We start from the raw sequence: 14540 nt of genomic DNA, 5'->3' as shown, positions 1-14540 counted from the left end.
GCCATAGGCCATGGAGGCTGTGGGCCTGTGGCCTAGATTGAGATTCTAACAAAAAAAATAAATTAAAAAAAAGGAATTTGGAGAAAATCTCATATATAGCACCAGAGAGGAGAAATTGAACGATGGAGGCTACTCCACGTCAGCGATCAAGGAAGTAAATTCATCTAAGAAAAACAAATACAATTGAGGAATAATTGTTTCACTTCTAATTTTAAAAAGTCGAAGAAAATGGCATCGTTTTCTTCTCATCTCTCCGCTATCCCTCAACGCCTGTCCATAACCTCAAATTCCTCCTCTCCAGTCACCTGTGAGTTCTCTCTCTCTCTCTCCCTCTCTCCATGTGTACACGTGCTGGTTTAAGGCACTCAGAGAAGAAGTTGAGCTTCATTTGTGAAGTGCCTGCATGCGGAGAAGTTACAGTGACAGTACTCTGTTTTCTATACGCATGAATTCGCATGTTTGTGATTCATAATTTTGAGTTTTTGTTAATTTTAGCATTAAATCTTAACTCCAGTTCTCTGGATAGCCTAAGCTCTTGGTAGCAGTTCTTATCAGACATCAGTGCTGCAGGAATTATTCGAATTTTTTAAATAAAAAATTATTGTGACGAATATTACAGTTGAAATGTCGAGTCTGATGTTGCCATAATTGCTAATCCATCGTTCTTGTAATGTATCGTTGTTAGGATCTGGTTTTAAAAGTAAAATCAAAACAACTTCATAAGCTCCGAACCAATACGGGGGATTTTTCCAAATAGGACCGTTTGAGTTTTTAGTGGTGCATATGTTGCTAGTAGATTTTACTTGTCATTTTACTCGTCATTTTACTCATGCTGCAGTGGAAGTCTGTGAAAATCCGTTTTCAGTTATTGTCTATTAGATGCCGAGATAAACTATCTGCTTCCTTTTTTTTGATTACATTGCAGCGACCTCAAAATCGTTTAGATTTTGTGTGAGATCAAGTTTGGAAAATGAGAGCAGCACTCAAGGTCATTCGGACAACTTGGCAGAGCAAATCAATACAAAGGTCTCATACTCTCAGCATGTTCCTAATCTTAGCTCATTTACTGGTTTTCACTTTCCAGTCATTTGGATAGAACTTCCTCAGTTTCTAAGAAAAAATTGCAGGGTAAAGTGTAGATGAATTTGTGATGTCCATTGCTCATCGCTTTAATACTCAGAGCATGTTCCTTGTGGACCATGTCTATTATTTGATGACTGCCAACTCCTTGTACCCCAAAGCACCATTTGATTGATTGTCATAATAAGGTTGTTAGAGCAAATTCATACCCATGTGTATCAGGAGTAACAAGTTGAAAGCTTCAACTACAGGTCTTTGTTAATAGTGCTCCTCTTAAACAATGAATCGTGCATTTGTTCGCAGAAGTTTATGGTAAAAGAAACGAACAACTACAATTTCAAGGTCAACGGAGCGAGTCCTTAATGGAGTCATGTTTTTATTGCCTTGACATTATGTTGATGGGTAGACTATCTTCGATAAACTGATCAAGGCATCTGTGAGATAATATTCACACAGTTCGTTACTCCACATTGAAAATATTTGTCGCTTTTTTCATCTTATTGTTTTTATTATTTTCGGATCTACTTATAATCTAAGACTTATATTCTACTTATGGAAAGTTTCGTGTTGTTCTACAGGGCTTTCAAGTATCAACTACAAGGCGCTGGTGTCTTACATGTTTGTGTTCTACAGTTGCATTGATCAGCAATTCTGGCACCTCTATATTTGTGCCACAGGCAATTGCTTTGGATGGAAAGGAAAGAGCAGTTTGCCGGAATTGTCAAGGAAGTGGTGCTATTTTCTGTAAGTATTAATTTTGCTTTCGTAACTTGGTGTTTTTTGATTGCACGATTTCTACATATGTAAAATAGTTGCACTTTAATTTTAGAGTACTGTTTTTTTCCCTGGGGCTGGAGAAGCCTGTGCTCTCTTACCAGCAGTAGCTACTGAAAGAACTCACAAAGCACGAGCGAGCATAGAGCTGGAGTTATTGGCTTGTTTGTTATATGTCACATAGATATGGTGGTGGTTCTTGCATCTTCTGCCCCTGCTGCCTTCTTTTTCTTTGCATTGCAAGTAAATATAAGTGGCAATGTGCAACACGCAAAAGAAATTTGATCCTTTGTAGAAACTTCTACTTATTCTTTTCAGTGGTTTGTTTCTCACAACATGGTAAAAGTGGTTCTGTTGATTCATTTTCATGTCTTACTGCTGTGGGAGCGAGTAATGGGTCTGTGATCTGTTTTATTTCTCTTCAAGAATTCAAATACAAAAATGTTAGGGATCCCAATAAATAGCATCCCAGTAGTGGATCTTGTCCCTTGATTGATGTAAGTGTAGGGGCCCACAAAACCTTGTGATTGAAACAAAGAGTGACACATCCACTACTGGGATGACTGAGATGCTTTTTACTGGGATCCCTATCACTTCTCATTCAGATATTCATAAGGTTACATATAGATATTCGCCACATGGGATTCTTTTTCCTCTTTACTATAACCGTTGAAAATATTTATGTTAAAAACCTGTTGCTATATACCATGTGTTCTTTTGATATGATTATGCATGGAATCTTGAATTTTTTCAATGGCAATTCTTGTTTGTTAATATAATTATTGTATCTTACACTTGTCTGTGATATGCTTATTTCTCTTTCACTTAGGTGATATGTGTGGTGGTACCGGAAAATGGAAAGCTCTCAACAGAAAACGCGCTATAGATGTCTATGAGTTTACAGAGTGTCCTAATTGTTATGGTACGTACTTCTCTGCTAATACTCCTAGCTCTTTATTGGGCCCTGGGGTAACATAAGCTAGTATGGTATCAATGCTGCATTCTTATGTTTGACCCCCCATTTGTTGGTGCTGCCTGCACTATCGTGGTGATAGATGATAGTAAAGGTTAAGAAGGCCAAAGATCTAGATAATTTCGTACTGCAAAACTTGAGAAATTGTTGAATGTGAAAATGCTCGATGATTAGTGTGAAGAATTGGGTAGTGTCAAGCAGTTTCTATAAGGACTGGTACCACACCACCACTGCCTTGTAAAGGGTTACAATATTTTCTTGTTTCATTCTGATGTCTAACCCATTCATGTAAAAGTGTTGTGGGTTTCTTTCCACCTATATTAATTTGTTAGGGGATTTGCAATTTCATTATGAATAAATACTTGCTTTTCTCCGAGCAGGCAGAGGGAAGCTTGTGTGTCCTGTTTGTTTAGGGACTGGTTTACCAAATAACAAAGGTCTTCTTAGGAGGCCAGAAGCAAAGAAATTACTTGATAAGATGTACAACGGGCGATTACTGCCAAACTCTTGAGTAAGTAGTATCCTACATAAGCAGAATTTCTCTTTTGGAACCGTGTGCTTGTGTTTAATGCTTTGCTGACCATTTGATCAACAGCTCGATATACAAATAATTATGCTTCCATTGCCAATGTTATAACGTGAAATGGCTCGAGAATGCAAACTACATAAGCTTGGCAGATGTGGTTGATGTATCCTTCTTGAACTCTTGCAGTAGGGGCTTTCTGACCGTGATGAAGCATAGCAAGAAGAATAATGGCTGTATTCATTGTACTGTGGGTGCTGACTCGGAGCTCACTCTGGAGGATAGGGCTGAAGTAGCTTAAACTTTGATTTCATGCATGACTATACTTTTTTTTTGCAATTGGAGATCAGTAGGCAGGCGGTACATCAGCGACAAATTTGTAACAAGCTAATTATCTACGCATTACCTACAGAGCTATGGAGCAAAGATGAGAGGCTATCTTCTATGTAGCTTCACGGCACAGAAAAACTATTGGATCATAGGGCATGATATCTTTTTAAACATCTATTTATGTATGAATGGTGCATTCTAAAAGTTGAGTCTGTTGTTGGGGTCCTCTAAAGTTTTATATTACACAACCGCTCTAGACTAAGAATAGAGCCGCAACATATGGCTGGCGCATTGTGTCATTGTATGTTCCAAGGAACAGATACAATAGCATGTATTGCTGCGTGTGTCCGATAATTGAACCATGGGGCCTCTGCCTTGTATGTTCCAAGGAACAGATACAATAGCATGTATTGCTGCGTGTGTCCGATAATTGAACCATGGGGCCTCTGCCTTGAGGCATTAGGTGTAGAAAATCCCACTATGGCACAACCCAGAGCCAGCCTCCCCACCATCTCGGCCCATTGGGCCGTGGCAGTTCCCAGCCCACCTTCTTGGAAAAGGCTGGACAATAGGTTGAAGACTTGGGCAAGCTTATAAACTAGACACCAAGCCCCTCAACAATCGATGTGGGATTTTTATCCCTTTAACACCTTTTTAACACTCCCCCGCACTCGTGAGTTTGCTCTGATTCCAGAGACAACCAGGGCAAGAAGTAAAAAAATTTGCAATGAAAACAATTTATCGCATTACATATGATAGCAGATATATAAAATGCCGGTGTTATGTGCAACAAGACAACACAAGAAGAACAATACCGCTAACTGTTGGGCAGCCGGCTGAGAACAGAATGCTCTGGTGTGTGCTCACATTCAAAATCAAGATGAACAAATGCTCGCTCAACTTCCGGGAGTTTCTCTATTTTCTCCTGCAAAGTTTCTCCAATTGCATGAGCCTCTTTTAAAGGTAGATCTTCTGGAAGTTCAATATCCACCTATTTAAAGGATTCAATGATTACAAATAATTAAAAAAAAAAGAAGAAGAGGTAAAGAGTAACACAATGAGATGAAGATTTGATGAAAATGACTAATTAGTGATTAACTAGCTGAAAGCACCAATTTAGCGAACGAAGCATACATGACATTCAAGAGAGAGGAATAGATTTACTGGCTCAATTCTCTAAAATGAAAACAATCACTAGTCAAAAACATCTACAAAGGAAATATATAATTCATCCTAATTTCACTATGATGAAACTCAAACTAAAAAACAGGTATACAATATAACTAACCTCTACAAAATAAAGAACACCAAAGGTGTATGCTCGGACAGTATCAATCCGCTTCACTTGAGGGTGTCTTATCACAAGATAAGTCAATTTCTGCATAACTTCAGGGGGCGCTGACTGTCCCACTAGTGAAACTTCATCAGGAAAGAAACCATGATACATATCAGTATCACTTAAGCTAAAAAGAACCATCCTACAATCTCTCTGGCTAACATACTTAAGCTCTGATGGTGATGAGTTTCCAATTGCTATCTCAAGGATATAAATAGTAGTTTGGACTTTGGACTACAAGCTGTTGGCTTTCTACTGTACATGTTTTATTTTGAAACATTTATTCCAAGTCTATTTTTTCAATAGGAAGGGCTAAATTTTCCAATATAAATGAACATTGGAAGACAAATAACCCATCTAAAAATATTTTCCATCAGGAAAACCGCAATAAGATTGGTAGATATCTATTCAATCTCTCAAAGTGCAAAAAATTCAGAACCTTCTAAGGCTTTAAGGACCAGCAATGGGTACTAATGGTAACAATAAACAAACTCAACTACCTGGATCAAATTTGAAATCTCACCAAGAAGTACTTAGTATTCGAAATTTTGAATGAAATTCTGAATGAAATTCATGTATATCATTTTCATTTTCTAATTTCCATTCTTCTCCTCTTTCACCTAGAACAGACAAGAAAATCCGACTTTTTGGAAGGGAGAGAAGCGTAAATGTAAACTTGTAAAGTAAGGGAGCTACCTGCATTTTCCATTACAGTCTCAGACCAATTTGCAATTGTGTAAATCGCGAGAATAATAGCACCAGCTGGATCAATCCACCAATAGATTATATCACCGAGAATGGCTGCAATTAGTCCTACTACATTTGTTACCACATCAAAATAGTGATCCTGGAATTGGCATTTGAAGAAGTAACACAAATCAATAAAAGCAAAACTACAGAAGGCTAATGCTCATAGAGGTTGAGCAAGAACCTTTGCATAGGCACGGACAATACTGTTCCCAGAGCTTCTGCAGTAAAACCAGAGGGCAAGCTTTACCACAGTAGCAATAATCATGATTGAGCACAACCACCCCAACTGATTTGCGGACATCTTTTCAGAAGGTTTGTCTTCAATTAGTTGCCCTACAGCCTGGATTAATATTTGAAATCCTGAAAGAAATGGAAGGCATGATGTTTTCTTCCTTCATGAAAGGAGGCCTATGAACAAGTCGCAAAATTGTACTTTAAAGCCAAGTTAAACAAGTTATCGTCAATTTAAGTTTCTCTAGAGTAATGCAATACTAGGGAAGATGGTTTTTAATACCCTGTAAGTTGCATATGCTAGTTAGTTGAATAGCAGCTATAAGAAGAATTCAAAACAAAAGATTAGTCATTCTATATCTTCTACCATAACAAAACCGAAGATGCTATGCAACATGCTAATTGATGGAATTCCAATGACTGTGGTTACTACAAATAAGAAAAGAGCAAAAATCAATGGAAAGTAAGAGAGCAAGGGCATGGGAACTTACCAAGTGTAGCCATGACTGCAGCAAATATAATTATACCCACCGGTTGCACTCTCAATTTTCCTATTGGATATTTATAGATATTTATGCTCTTCATTGAACGATGTGTTAACCATAGTATGCCACCAGCCATGAGATCAAGTAAAGAGTCCAAAGTTGATGCAGCAATTGCTATTGATCCACTCCTTATTGCAGCATAGATCTGAAAATTAGGCACACAACTATACTTACAAAAGGAGCAAGGTAAATGAGTTATGCAATGGTGTATCAAATAAACAGGTTTAAAGGATCATTGGACTTTTAACATTCAATATTTAGCAATACCTCAACAAACACATGATTGGTGCAGCTCGTGTAAAGTAAAATAGGTATATATTATGAAGAATCGTGTGAAAGTATGGACATTCATAGTTAAAATATGCATACTAAAGTCTTAAATTGATCTTGAAACGAGAAGAGGGTATTACCTTAAGTGCCAGAAGTACGATATTGGCATAATTGGAGATTTTCATGGCTCTCTCAGCTTGCACTTGTTCTTCGGAATCATCCTCCTCAATGCACCCGGATGTTACCAAAGAATCAACTTCCTCAAAGGATTTCAGAGTAGAAAATTGTTTCTCATAGTATTCCTTCTCTCCTATAAAATAACTCACTAGTTTCAAGCATGAACTGCAGTGGTGCCCAATCTCTTGATGAGAAAGCAGAACTACTCAATATATTCAGATAATTTGTAAGAAATCGATCTCAAGACGCAAGTTCCGAATACTTCAAATAGAAAATCAAAGGTTTAAAAACTGAAACAAAAACAAGTTTATGATAATTGATGCATTTCGTACTGCAACTACAGTATTTAATTTCGTTGTTTCACTACAAACAGTGCCTCACGCATAAGCTGAGGCAACAATTTAAATTTTTTTCCTCCAGTCATTTGTTTTTCCCGAACTTTCTCACCAACCAAACAGTGCCTCACATATAAAGACTAAACATTACTCTTCAGATAACAAGTCCTCTGCTAGCAAATGACCATAAAAATACACAGAGATAAAAACAAACATGATTTAGAACTTAGCATGAAGAGATAGTACCTTCGCTAAGGCTGTTGGCTTTGGAGATATTGATATGATAAGGAGATTCGACATCGAGAGACGAGCGAACCTTATCAGGCAATCGCGAAACAAACTCGTTCCTCAGAAAGTTCATCGAGTTACGCGGACTCAGGTCGCCTCCTCGCTTTCCGTCTTCACGAGTCGTCTTTCTTGGACTTCCGTTCGCCTCCAGCAAAGGCGAGTTCACGCCGAAATCCGAATTTCCCTCCATTTCGAGTCCAAATCCACGACCCGACGACAAGTTCTTGTGTGGACTATTTATCAAAAAAGAAAAAAAAATCCTTGTGTGGACTGCTGCTGTGATCTCTCTCGAAAATATCTATCTATCTATACTTCTATACTTTACTTAAGTTGATAGAATTGGACGCGAGTTCCGCATGTTTTTCCTAGTCTCGCGGATGGTGTTTGTCAGTGATCAAAATGTGTGCTAATACAGACCGTTTGATCATTTTAATGGTCTTTCATCCTGGCCGATCAACTAATACATGCACCTACTCCAGTTATCTACTTATCTCTTCCTGCACGCATCTTCTTCTTCCCATTCGTTTTCATCGAAAGCCTCTCGCTGCGGTACATGTGTTCGTTCTCTTTCATCGAAAGCTGGGATCTGCGATTCATGCACCGATGATGGTGAACGCGTAGTGGAAACATTCGATTTTGCTTCACCGGGTGATTTTGCTGCTCTCACCGGGTGAAGGGCGTCGTTTCCTATTCTTCTGAGAGAGGGTATTCTGAGATTTCGTTTCTGGTTGCTCTTCTCCGCCACCTCCCTTTGTGTCGCTTGGGTTTAGTATGTGAAGTGTTCTGGCCGACTCAGAACAATCGGATCTCTGTGTTGGTTACCCAACAACCCCACGCCCCCTCCGCGGCGTCCATGGCCCGACCAGGTGCTGTAGTGACGACAACAGGCTTCATCACCCCTGGGTTTGGTTCTATAGGCTTCATATTGATCTGATTCTGATGAGAAATTTTGGTGGTTTTTCCTTATTTATATGGTAATCTTTTTTATGTTCTTATTATTTCTGGAAACCATACTTTATATCCATGCTTTGCCCTTATTCATTGTTGAATCCCTACTTAATATTTCGAAAATGTTCAATTCGTTCGTGGAAGATGTTCATCGGGTAAAGGAGTTTGTGGGCATTGAACTTGCCCAGAAGCTTCAATTCCATCTGGTATTGAAACCCCATTTTTTTTGGTTTTACGCTTATTTCACTTAATTGGGTTATGGGATTTGACGCTTTGATTGTTATGTTGAGTATTTGTTGATGGAGATGTATAGGTAGGACATTTCCTACATTTCATTTGATTGCAGGGATATCTTAGAAATAACGAGGACAAAGAAAAGCTGTTTTCTCATGTCAAGTAAGTGAAATACATTTCTTTTTTTAGCAATAAAATAAGGGGATACCATAGGAGGTTCTTGTGGCTCCCAATCATGCCAAGAAATGTAAAATTGCACATTAATGTTAGGTTAATGGAGGCACTTACTTCTTAGTAGAATGAAAAAGAAAAATTTTGGGTGAAATTTCACCCCAAGATTTAAAAGAAAGTTTGCTACTTTTAAGGATGGATGGGGTTTAGGAAACAGAAGTTATTGGTTTCTGACATGTTTCACTTATTTTCAGATTTTTTAGGGTTTTCTTGTAAGCGCAACGTGACTGTAAAGATTCGTCTTCTAATCGGATTTATCAGCTCATAGTTGTTTGGTAAAACAAAACACGAGATTTGAATGTTTATGCAAGCGGTTCTTATATACACAGATTTGACTAATATGATTTGGTTAATTGGAATGACAAGTTGTTGTTGAACCTATGATGGTGTGAGATTGAATGGTTATAACCTCAGTTGTAGTTTAAGGCCTAGTTTGGTAAGGCATTTTGAAAATAGCAGATATACTAGTAGAAATGGTGGTAGCAGAAATGTTGGAGAATTTTAGTAGCAGAAATGCTGCTCGAATGTTGTGTGGTGTTTGGTTGAACTTTTACTGGTAACATTTTTGCTGAGTAGCATATATTAAATGATAAATATTTTATAATATCAATAAATTTATTTATATATTAATTAATTTATAATAACACATGAAGTGAGGGTATAAATGGAATAAAAAAATTAATGGGGATAATATTGACTTTTGACGGTGAAATGCTACTAAAATGCTTCATACAAGTAGCATGTCAAAAGTAGCATAAAATGCTGAGTAAAAATGTCTCGGATTACGTGTCAAAAAAACCCGTTTGGTAAGGCAGTAGCATTTATACTAGCAAGTAGTATAAATGTTACAAAAAATACTCCTCCAAACGGGGCCTAAGCCTTTTGCTTTGTGATTCCGCGCAGAATTTACTGATTTCATCCAGAATTGAGCATAGGGGATTGTTTGAAAACTTTTCAATAATGGTTTTGCGAACATGCTTATTTTGGGTTTTTATTCCAACCCATTGAGGAAAGCTGCCCATTGGGCCCAATAATGGGCCAGTCCATTAGTGGATCTACGGATCTTGGTAACGGCCCAACAGCTCATGCCTTCGCTCCATTTGGAGAGGATTCATAATTGCCCTCATCTTCCGTTTCATGAGAGTTGTTTACTGCCAAGATAAACAGCTCAGAAAATGCTTCAACCATGTGAACAATATGAAGTTTGGAGAAGAAATGTCGAGCAATCAAGAAGGATAATTGGCTCTGTTTGATTCGCGGATATTGCAATAACATTGAGTTTACTTGTGTACCCAGATACTCGTTTCCATTACAATACCTGCCAAACTACGCATAATCAGAGAGAGGGTACAGCAGTACCATGCTAGTAACTTTCAAGAACTAGATAAAGAAGAATGTGAAGAACTTGACTAGTAACAAACAAATCACTGTGAGTATATAGAATTTAAGCGCAAAGCTCCAATTGAAAAAAGATCAAGTGACATCAGGTTGTCCAAATTCCAACAGGACTTTCTGTTATTCCTATTAACAACTAGGACGTCCCATTATCCGTCTTATCTGGTCAATAAATATCTTTTACATTAACAGCATCATCATCTTCAACTACCGCAGGCGCAGATTGCCATCCTGGATTCCAGGCTATGTATACTAACCTTTGTTACATAGCATGTTTTCTTCTCGGTTTGAAGGTATGATTCGAGCCTTTCTTCAAAGTTATGATCCTCCATCTATTGCTGCTTTGAAAGAAAAGTTGCTAACCATTAATTTCATACTATCAGAAGAACTTCAGAGGCGTTGCTGTGTTGCCAGCTCTTGTATCGTATGATGTTCATACTCCGTTCACTTTATGACCCTTAGGTTGCCTCCACCGATCAAAATCGTAATATAAGTAATACATATCTTTCTTCTTCTTCCAGAACAAGGTCATTTAGCAAGAATTTGAGCTAGCTTCAACAGTTGATCTTGGCAGTTCAGCAGGAAAGGCAGCTTTGGGGTCTTTACGTTTTTTCTTTTTCTCGCTTTGGCGTTGTGGCTTATTTAAAGCTTGGTCAGCGTTGGCCACAATTTTTGATACTGTAAATCCTGACTCTTCAAAAATCTGAGATCTGTAAGGAATCAAAGAATTGCGAAGAACAACATCAATGCCTTCATATGTCCAGACACCCAAAACTGCTTCTCCTTTAAGTCCAACAGCAAACCAACCAAGACCAGCTGCAGCGATGTCAACAGAACTTGAATCCCAGGTGCTACCACTGACACGAAATTCATGTTTCACCCATTGTCCAAGCTCTTCAGCTCGTTTCTCCCCAATAGGGGGCTGCAGGAAGGACCAAACAGGAAAGTCAGTCACATGTCCAAGCAACTGAAAAGCATCATGCATATCCTGTGCATAGAGATCTCTCAACTTTCCCCAGCCCACTGGGTTATACAAACCAAAACCAGAACTGAAGTATACGATGAATAGTCAGTCATGCACTACAACATCTTGGACCTAAGTTGGGTATATGTAAACAGCACAGCCTTCACTACAACATTATTGATTCCAAATCTTGTTCAGATTTTTTCTCAAAGAATTTTCAAGAAGTTCGAAGTATAGGAAATGTGTTTTCATCAATAAGCATAAACAAGTTCAAGCTGCTGATCTCCTGCTACTTTTCTGTTTGGTGAGGCTGAGAACCAGATCTTATGCTTGATATTAAAATAAAGGATTGCATTTGACACTTACCCGTGTACTGGTTTAAGATGCTCCCAGTCCGTTAAAGATTGAGAAATGAATGAGAAAAAATATTATAGAACAGGAACTATCAGATTGATGACAGCTAATCGTACCTGCAACTGGCTACCAAAATGGCCTGTCACCATTGTCGCCACTTTTTCAGTTTTCCCCATGTGTAAAGGAAGGAGTGGAGATGCCCAGACTGTAACATATACAGTCTCGACAGATGATTCTTCAATATCTAGCCTCATGAGCCCACCAATGTGAACTGTATGACCTGCCTGTTGCAATCAAACCATGACAAACATGAGGTCCAGCAAATCTTTAAATGATTATTCATGGAAGATTTATACTTTCTTTCTTCCTTTGTAAACAGAGGTCATCATGAATTTCAGAAAGCAGAGTAGAGATCAGATGTTTGATTAGACAACAATGACCAAAAGATGAATACAACTTTGTTTCATGAGAAACTTCAATCTTAAACAGTTCATGGCACTAGCAAACAGATAAAGGAAATCAAACCGCAGAAGATACGCATCCATAGCAAACCTAAGGCACAGACCTTGACCACATCACTTTAATATTGACATAACATTTAGGATCTTGGCATATAATACAGAGTGAAAAAGGAACGCTGTCAGAAGTGGTTTACACTTTACATCCAGTAGAAAATGTATCATTTTTCCTTTCAGAAACGTTACAGCCAATATAAACTCCAATCTTCTCAATCAAATGCACGTCACTTTGTGTCTTCCAAACTAAGAAGGCTACTCCTCCACATTATTGAGCCATCTGCATCCCTACAATATGTCCGCATCTTGAGGACTCAATCTGACCCCAAGACATAAGTTAACCCTTCAGAGAGTTCGGTAAACTACGCAAAGTGCCCCGGGATCTACTTTCTATTCAGCAAAAGAAATCTAGTGTCTATGAGTCATTTAATTGTTATATAACATTCATACATCTCCTTCACCATTCACATCAAAATCCGTTTTAGATAATTACCTACAGGTTTCAAGCCCTTTTCTCCCTTCCACTCAAGCCTGGATTTCTATAAAGTAAAGAATTAAATATGATAGAAAAACCCAAGAACCTAAGGCTGTGTACAACATGGATAACAATTGTACTGAGAGAATATAAAGCATCAAACTACAATAATTATGATGTTCATCAAACTAACCAAAGCATAAGTGTTTTGTGCTAGTAATGTTTTGGTAATCATCAAGAGCTGACCTTTTTGAGTATATACCATCACTAAAGGAGTAAATAGCATTTCATGCCAATCACAATAATTCATTCATACTAACCTTAATCCTGTATGTCCTTGGTTTCAACTCCTTACTAATACACACCAGCTTCTGCTCTTCCCTATTCAACCTTGTCGTAATCTGATGGGGATGCAGAAGGCCTGGTGTGTCAAACAACTTAGCCTGAACCGGTAGCACCCCATCCACCCTGACAATTCCCAATGTGGTGCCAGGCACCGGTGCCTCTGTCAAATGACTAATAGCCCTTCCTTCTCCAACACACTTTGCTATTGCATTTAACAATGTGCTCTTCCCTGCATTCTGTGCTCCTATTGCCCACACATTGCCTCTTGACCCTGCCAATCCCACCACATCCTCGACCAAACCCTTCAATCCCCAATTCCTCACTGCGCTAACAAAATGCACTTTCGTGATCTTAACCGCTCCTCCTTCCCTGGCTCGTTGCCTCACCCAATGCTCAAATCTTGTAGGGGATAAACTACTCGGCAACAAATCAATCTTAGTCACCACAAGCACCATTCTTGGCACATTCCCAGACTTCCCTTCCTTCCACGCCGTGTAATTCTCCTCAATTGTCTCTGAAACCAACTTAGCAACCTTTTTTGGAAACGATCCATCAAAATCCACGGCATCCACTACCATTAACACCACGGACCGAGTCCCCTTGATCGAAGCCAACCGTTTCCCAACAGTGTGATCAAAATCAAAATCCGGCAACAAATTCTCCGTCGTTGGATCCTTCACCTTACCATAATGCCTCAACGAATGGCACCTCGCGCAAACAATTGGTTTCTCAGGTTTCTTCATCATCAAATCCGGCTCAACATTTTCCGCTTCATCTTCAACGATTATGCCCTTCTTGAGTGATCCGGAGAACTCAGGCTCGAACAACGAAGTTCGCACGAGATGGGCACGAGAATTGTAATCGGGATCCTTGGCCGATGGTGCTGTGAAGAAACCAGGGTGTTTAGGGTTCGAATCCTGTATGTGGACCCCGCAGCCGGGGCAGACGGCGTTTGTGGGGGTGGCTTCGTCGTAATTACCATCACGGGTGAGGGACAAACGAGTAGAAGCGAGGGAGGACGGTAGCTTCTGCTGTGATTGTGAACAGAAGTAATCGAAAAAGAGAAGTAATTTTGATTGGTTTCGTAGATGTTGCGGTCTTGAAGGCTGAGAGAGAAGGTGGAGAGAAGGGCCTGCAAGGGGATGAGCGAAGAGTGAGAGAGACAGCAGAGGCTTCAGCCTTGAAGGGGAGAGGTTTCGGCAGAGTAGCATTTCGCCTTCGGCGTTCCGTTGCTCACTGGGTTTTAGTTAGGGTTTAAGGCCTCATTATCTCTCGGTAACGGTGTCGTTTTGACATAACTAAATTTTCATTAGCGTATTATTATTATTGATTCTTCCTTCTTTTTAATACGTCTGTTATATAGCCACTGAATCACTGAAATAAGATAAGCCTCGACATCTTGCAATACAAAGGATCAGAAACTTCATTTCAAGCAGTATAAAAGTTATTAGGGTGCACCTGTGCCCT

General features: G+C 39.0%; 3 protein-coding genes across 6 annotated transcripts; 1 reads left to right on the top strand and 2 right to left on the bottom strand.

Moving 5' to 3' along the window:
* The first annotated feature begins 177 nt into the window (after positions 1-177).
* On the top strand, positions 178-3912 carry LOC119996283 (protein PHOTOSYSTEM I ASSEMBLY 2, chloroplastic-like). 2 transcript variants are annotated; one of them, XM_038842864.1, is made up of 6 exons: positions 178-307; positions 926-1026; positions 1659-1824; positions 2684-2776; positions 3208-3338; positions 3540-3912. In XM_038842864.1, the coding sequence occupies exons 1-5, from the start codon at positions 229-231 to the stop codon at positions 3336-3338; spliced, it is 570 nt and encodes a 189-aa protein (XP_038698792.1). In that variant the 5' UTR covers positions 178-228; the 3' UTR covers positions 3540-3912. The 2 variants fall into 2 exon arrangements, with proteins under 2 accessions (XP_038698792.1, XP_038698791.1); XM_038842863.1 differs by having other exon boundaries at positions 3423-3912.
* A 471-nt stretch (positions 3913-4383) lies between these two features.
* On the bottom strand, positions 4384-7970 carry LOC119997689 (metal tolerance protein 4-like). Of its 3 annotated transcripts, none has more exons than XM_038844854.1 (7): positions 7571-7970; positions 6953-7191; positions 6489-6687; positions 5948-6126; positions 5713-5863; positions 4969-5099; positions 4384-4671 (listed from the first exon to the last, which is right to left on the bottom strand). In XM_038844854.1, exons 1-7 carry the CDS (start codon positions 7800-7802, stop codon positions 4498-4500), a joined length of 1305 nt encoding a protein of 434 aa, XP_038700782.1. In that variant the 5' UTR covers positions 7803-7970; the 3' UTR covers positions 4384-4497. The 3 variants fall into 3 exon arrangements, with proteins under 3 accessions (XP_038700782.1, XP_038700783.1, XP_038700784.1); XM_038844855.1 differs by having other exon boundaries at positions 6953-7122; XM_038844856.1 differs by lacking the exon at positions 4969-5099 and having other exon boundaries at positions 4527-4671.
* Positions 7971-10459: 2489 nt separating this feature from the next.
* Positions 10460-14317, bottom strand: LOC119997688 (GTP-binding protein BRASSINAZOLE INSENSITIVE PALE GREEN 2, chloroplastic). The gene is made up of 3 exons (XM_038844853.1): positions 13049-14317; positions 11855-12022; positions 10460-11342 (listed from the first exon to the last, which is right to left on the bottom strand). Exons 1-3 carry the CDS (start codon positions 14282-14284, stop codon positions 10953-10955), a joined length of 1794 nt encoding a protein of 597 aa, XP_038700781.1. The 5' UTR covers positions 14285-14317; the 3' UTR covers positions 10460-10952.
* Positions 14318-14540: the final 223 nt, after the last annotated feature.

This window comes from Tripterygium wilfordii, chromosome 4 (assembly GCF_013401445.1).
Source record: "Tripterygium wilfordii isolate XIE 37 chromosome 4, ASM1340144v1, whole genome shotgun sequence".
Classification (NCBI taxonomy): Eukaryota; Viridiplantae; Streptophyta; class Magnoliopsida; order Celastrales; family Celastraceae; genus Tripterygium; species Tripterygium wilfordii.
Note: the sequence above shows the minus strand (reverse complement) of the source record. Positions and strands in the feature narration are given on the sequence as shown.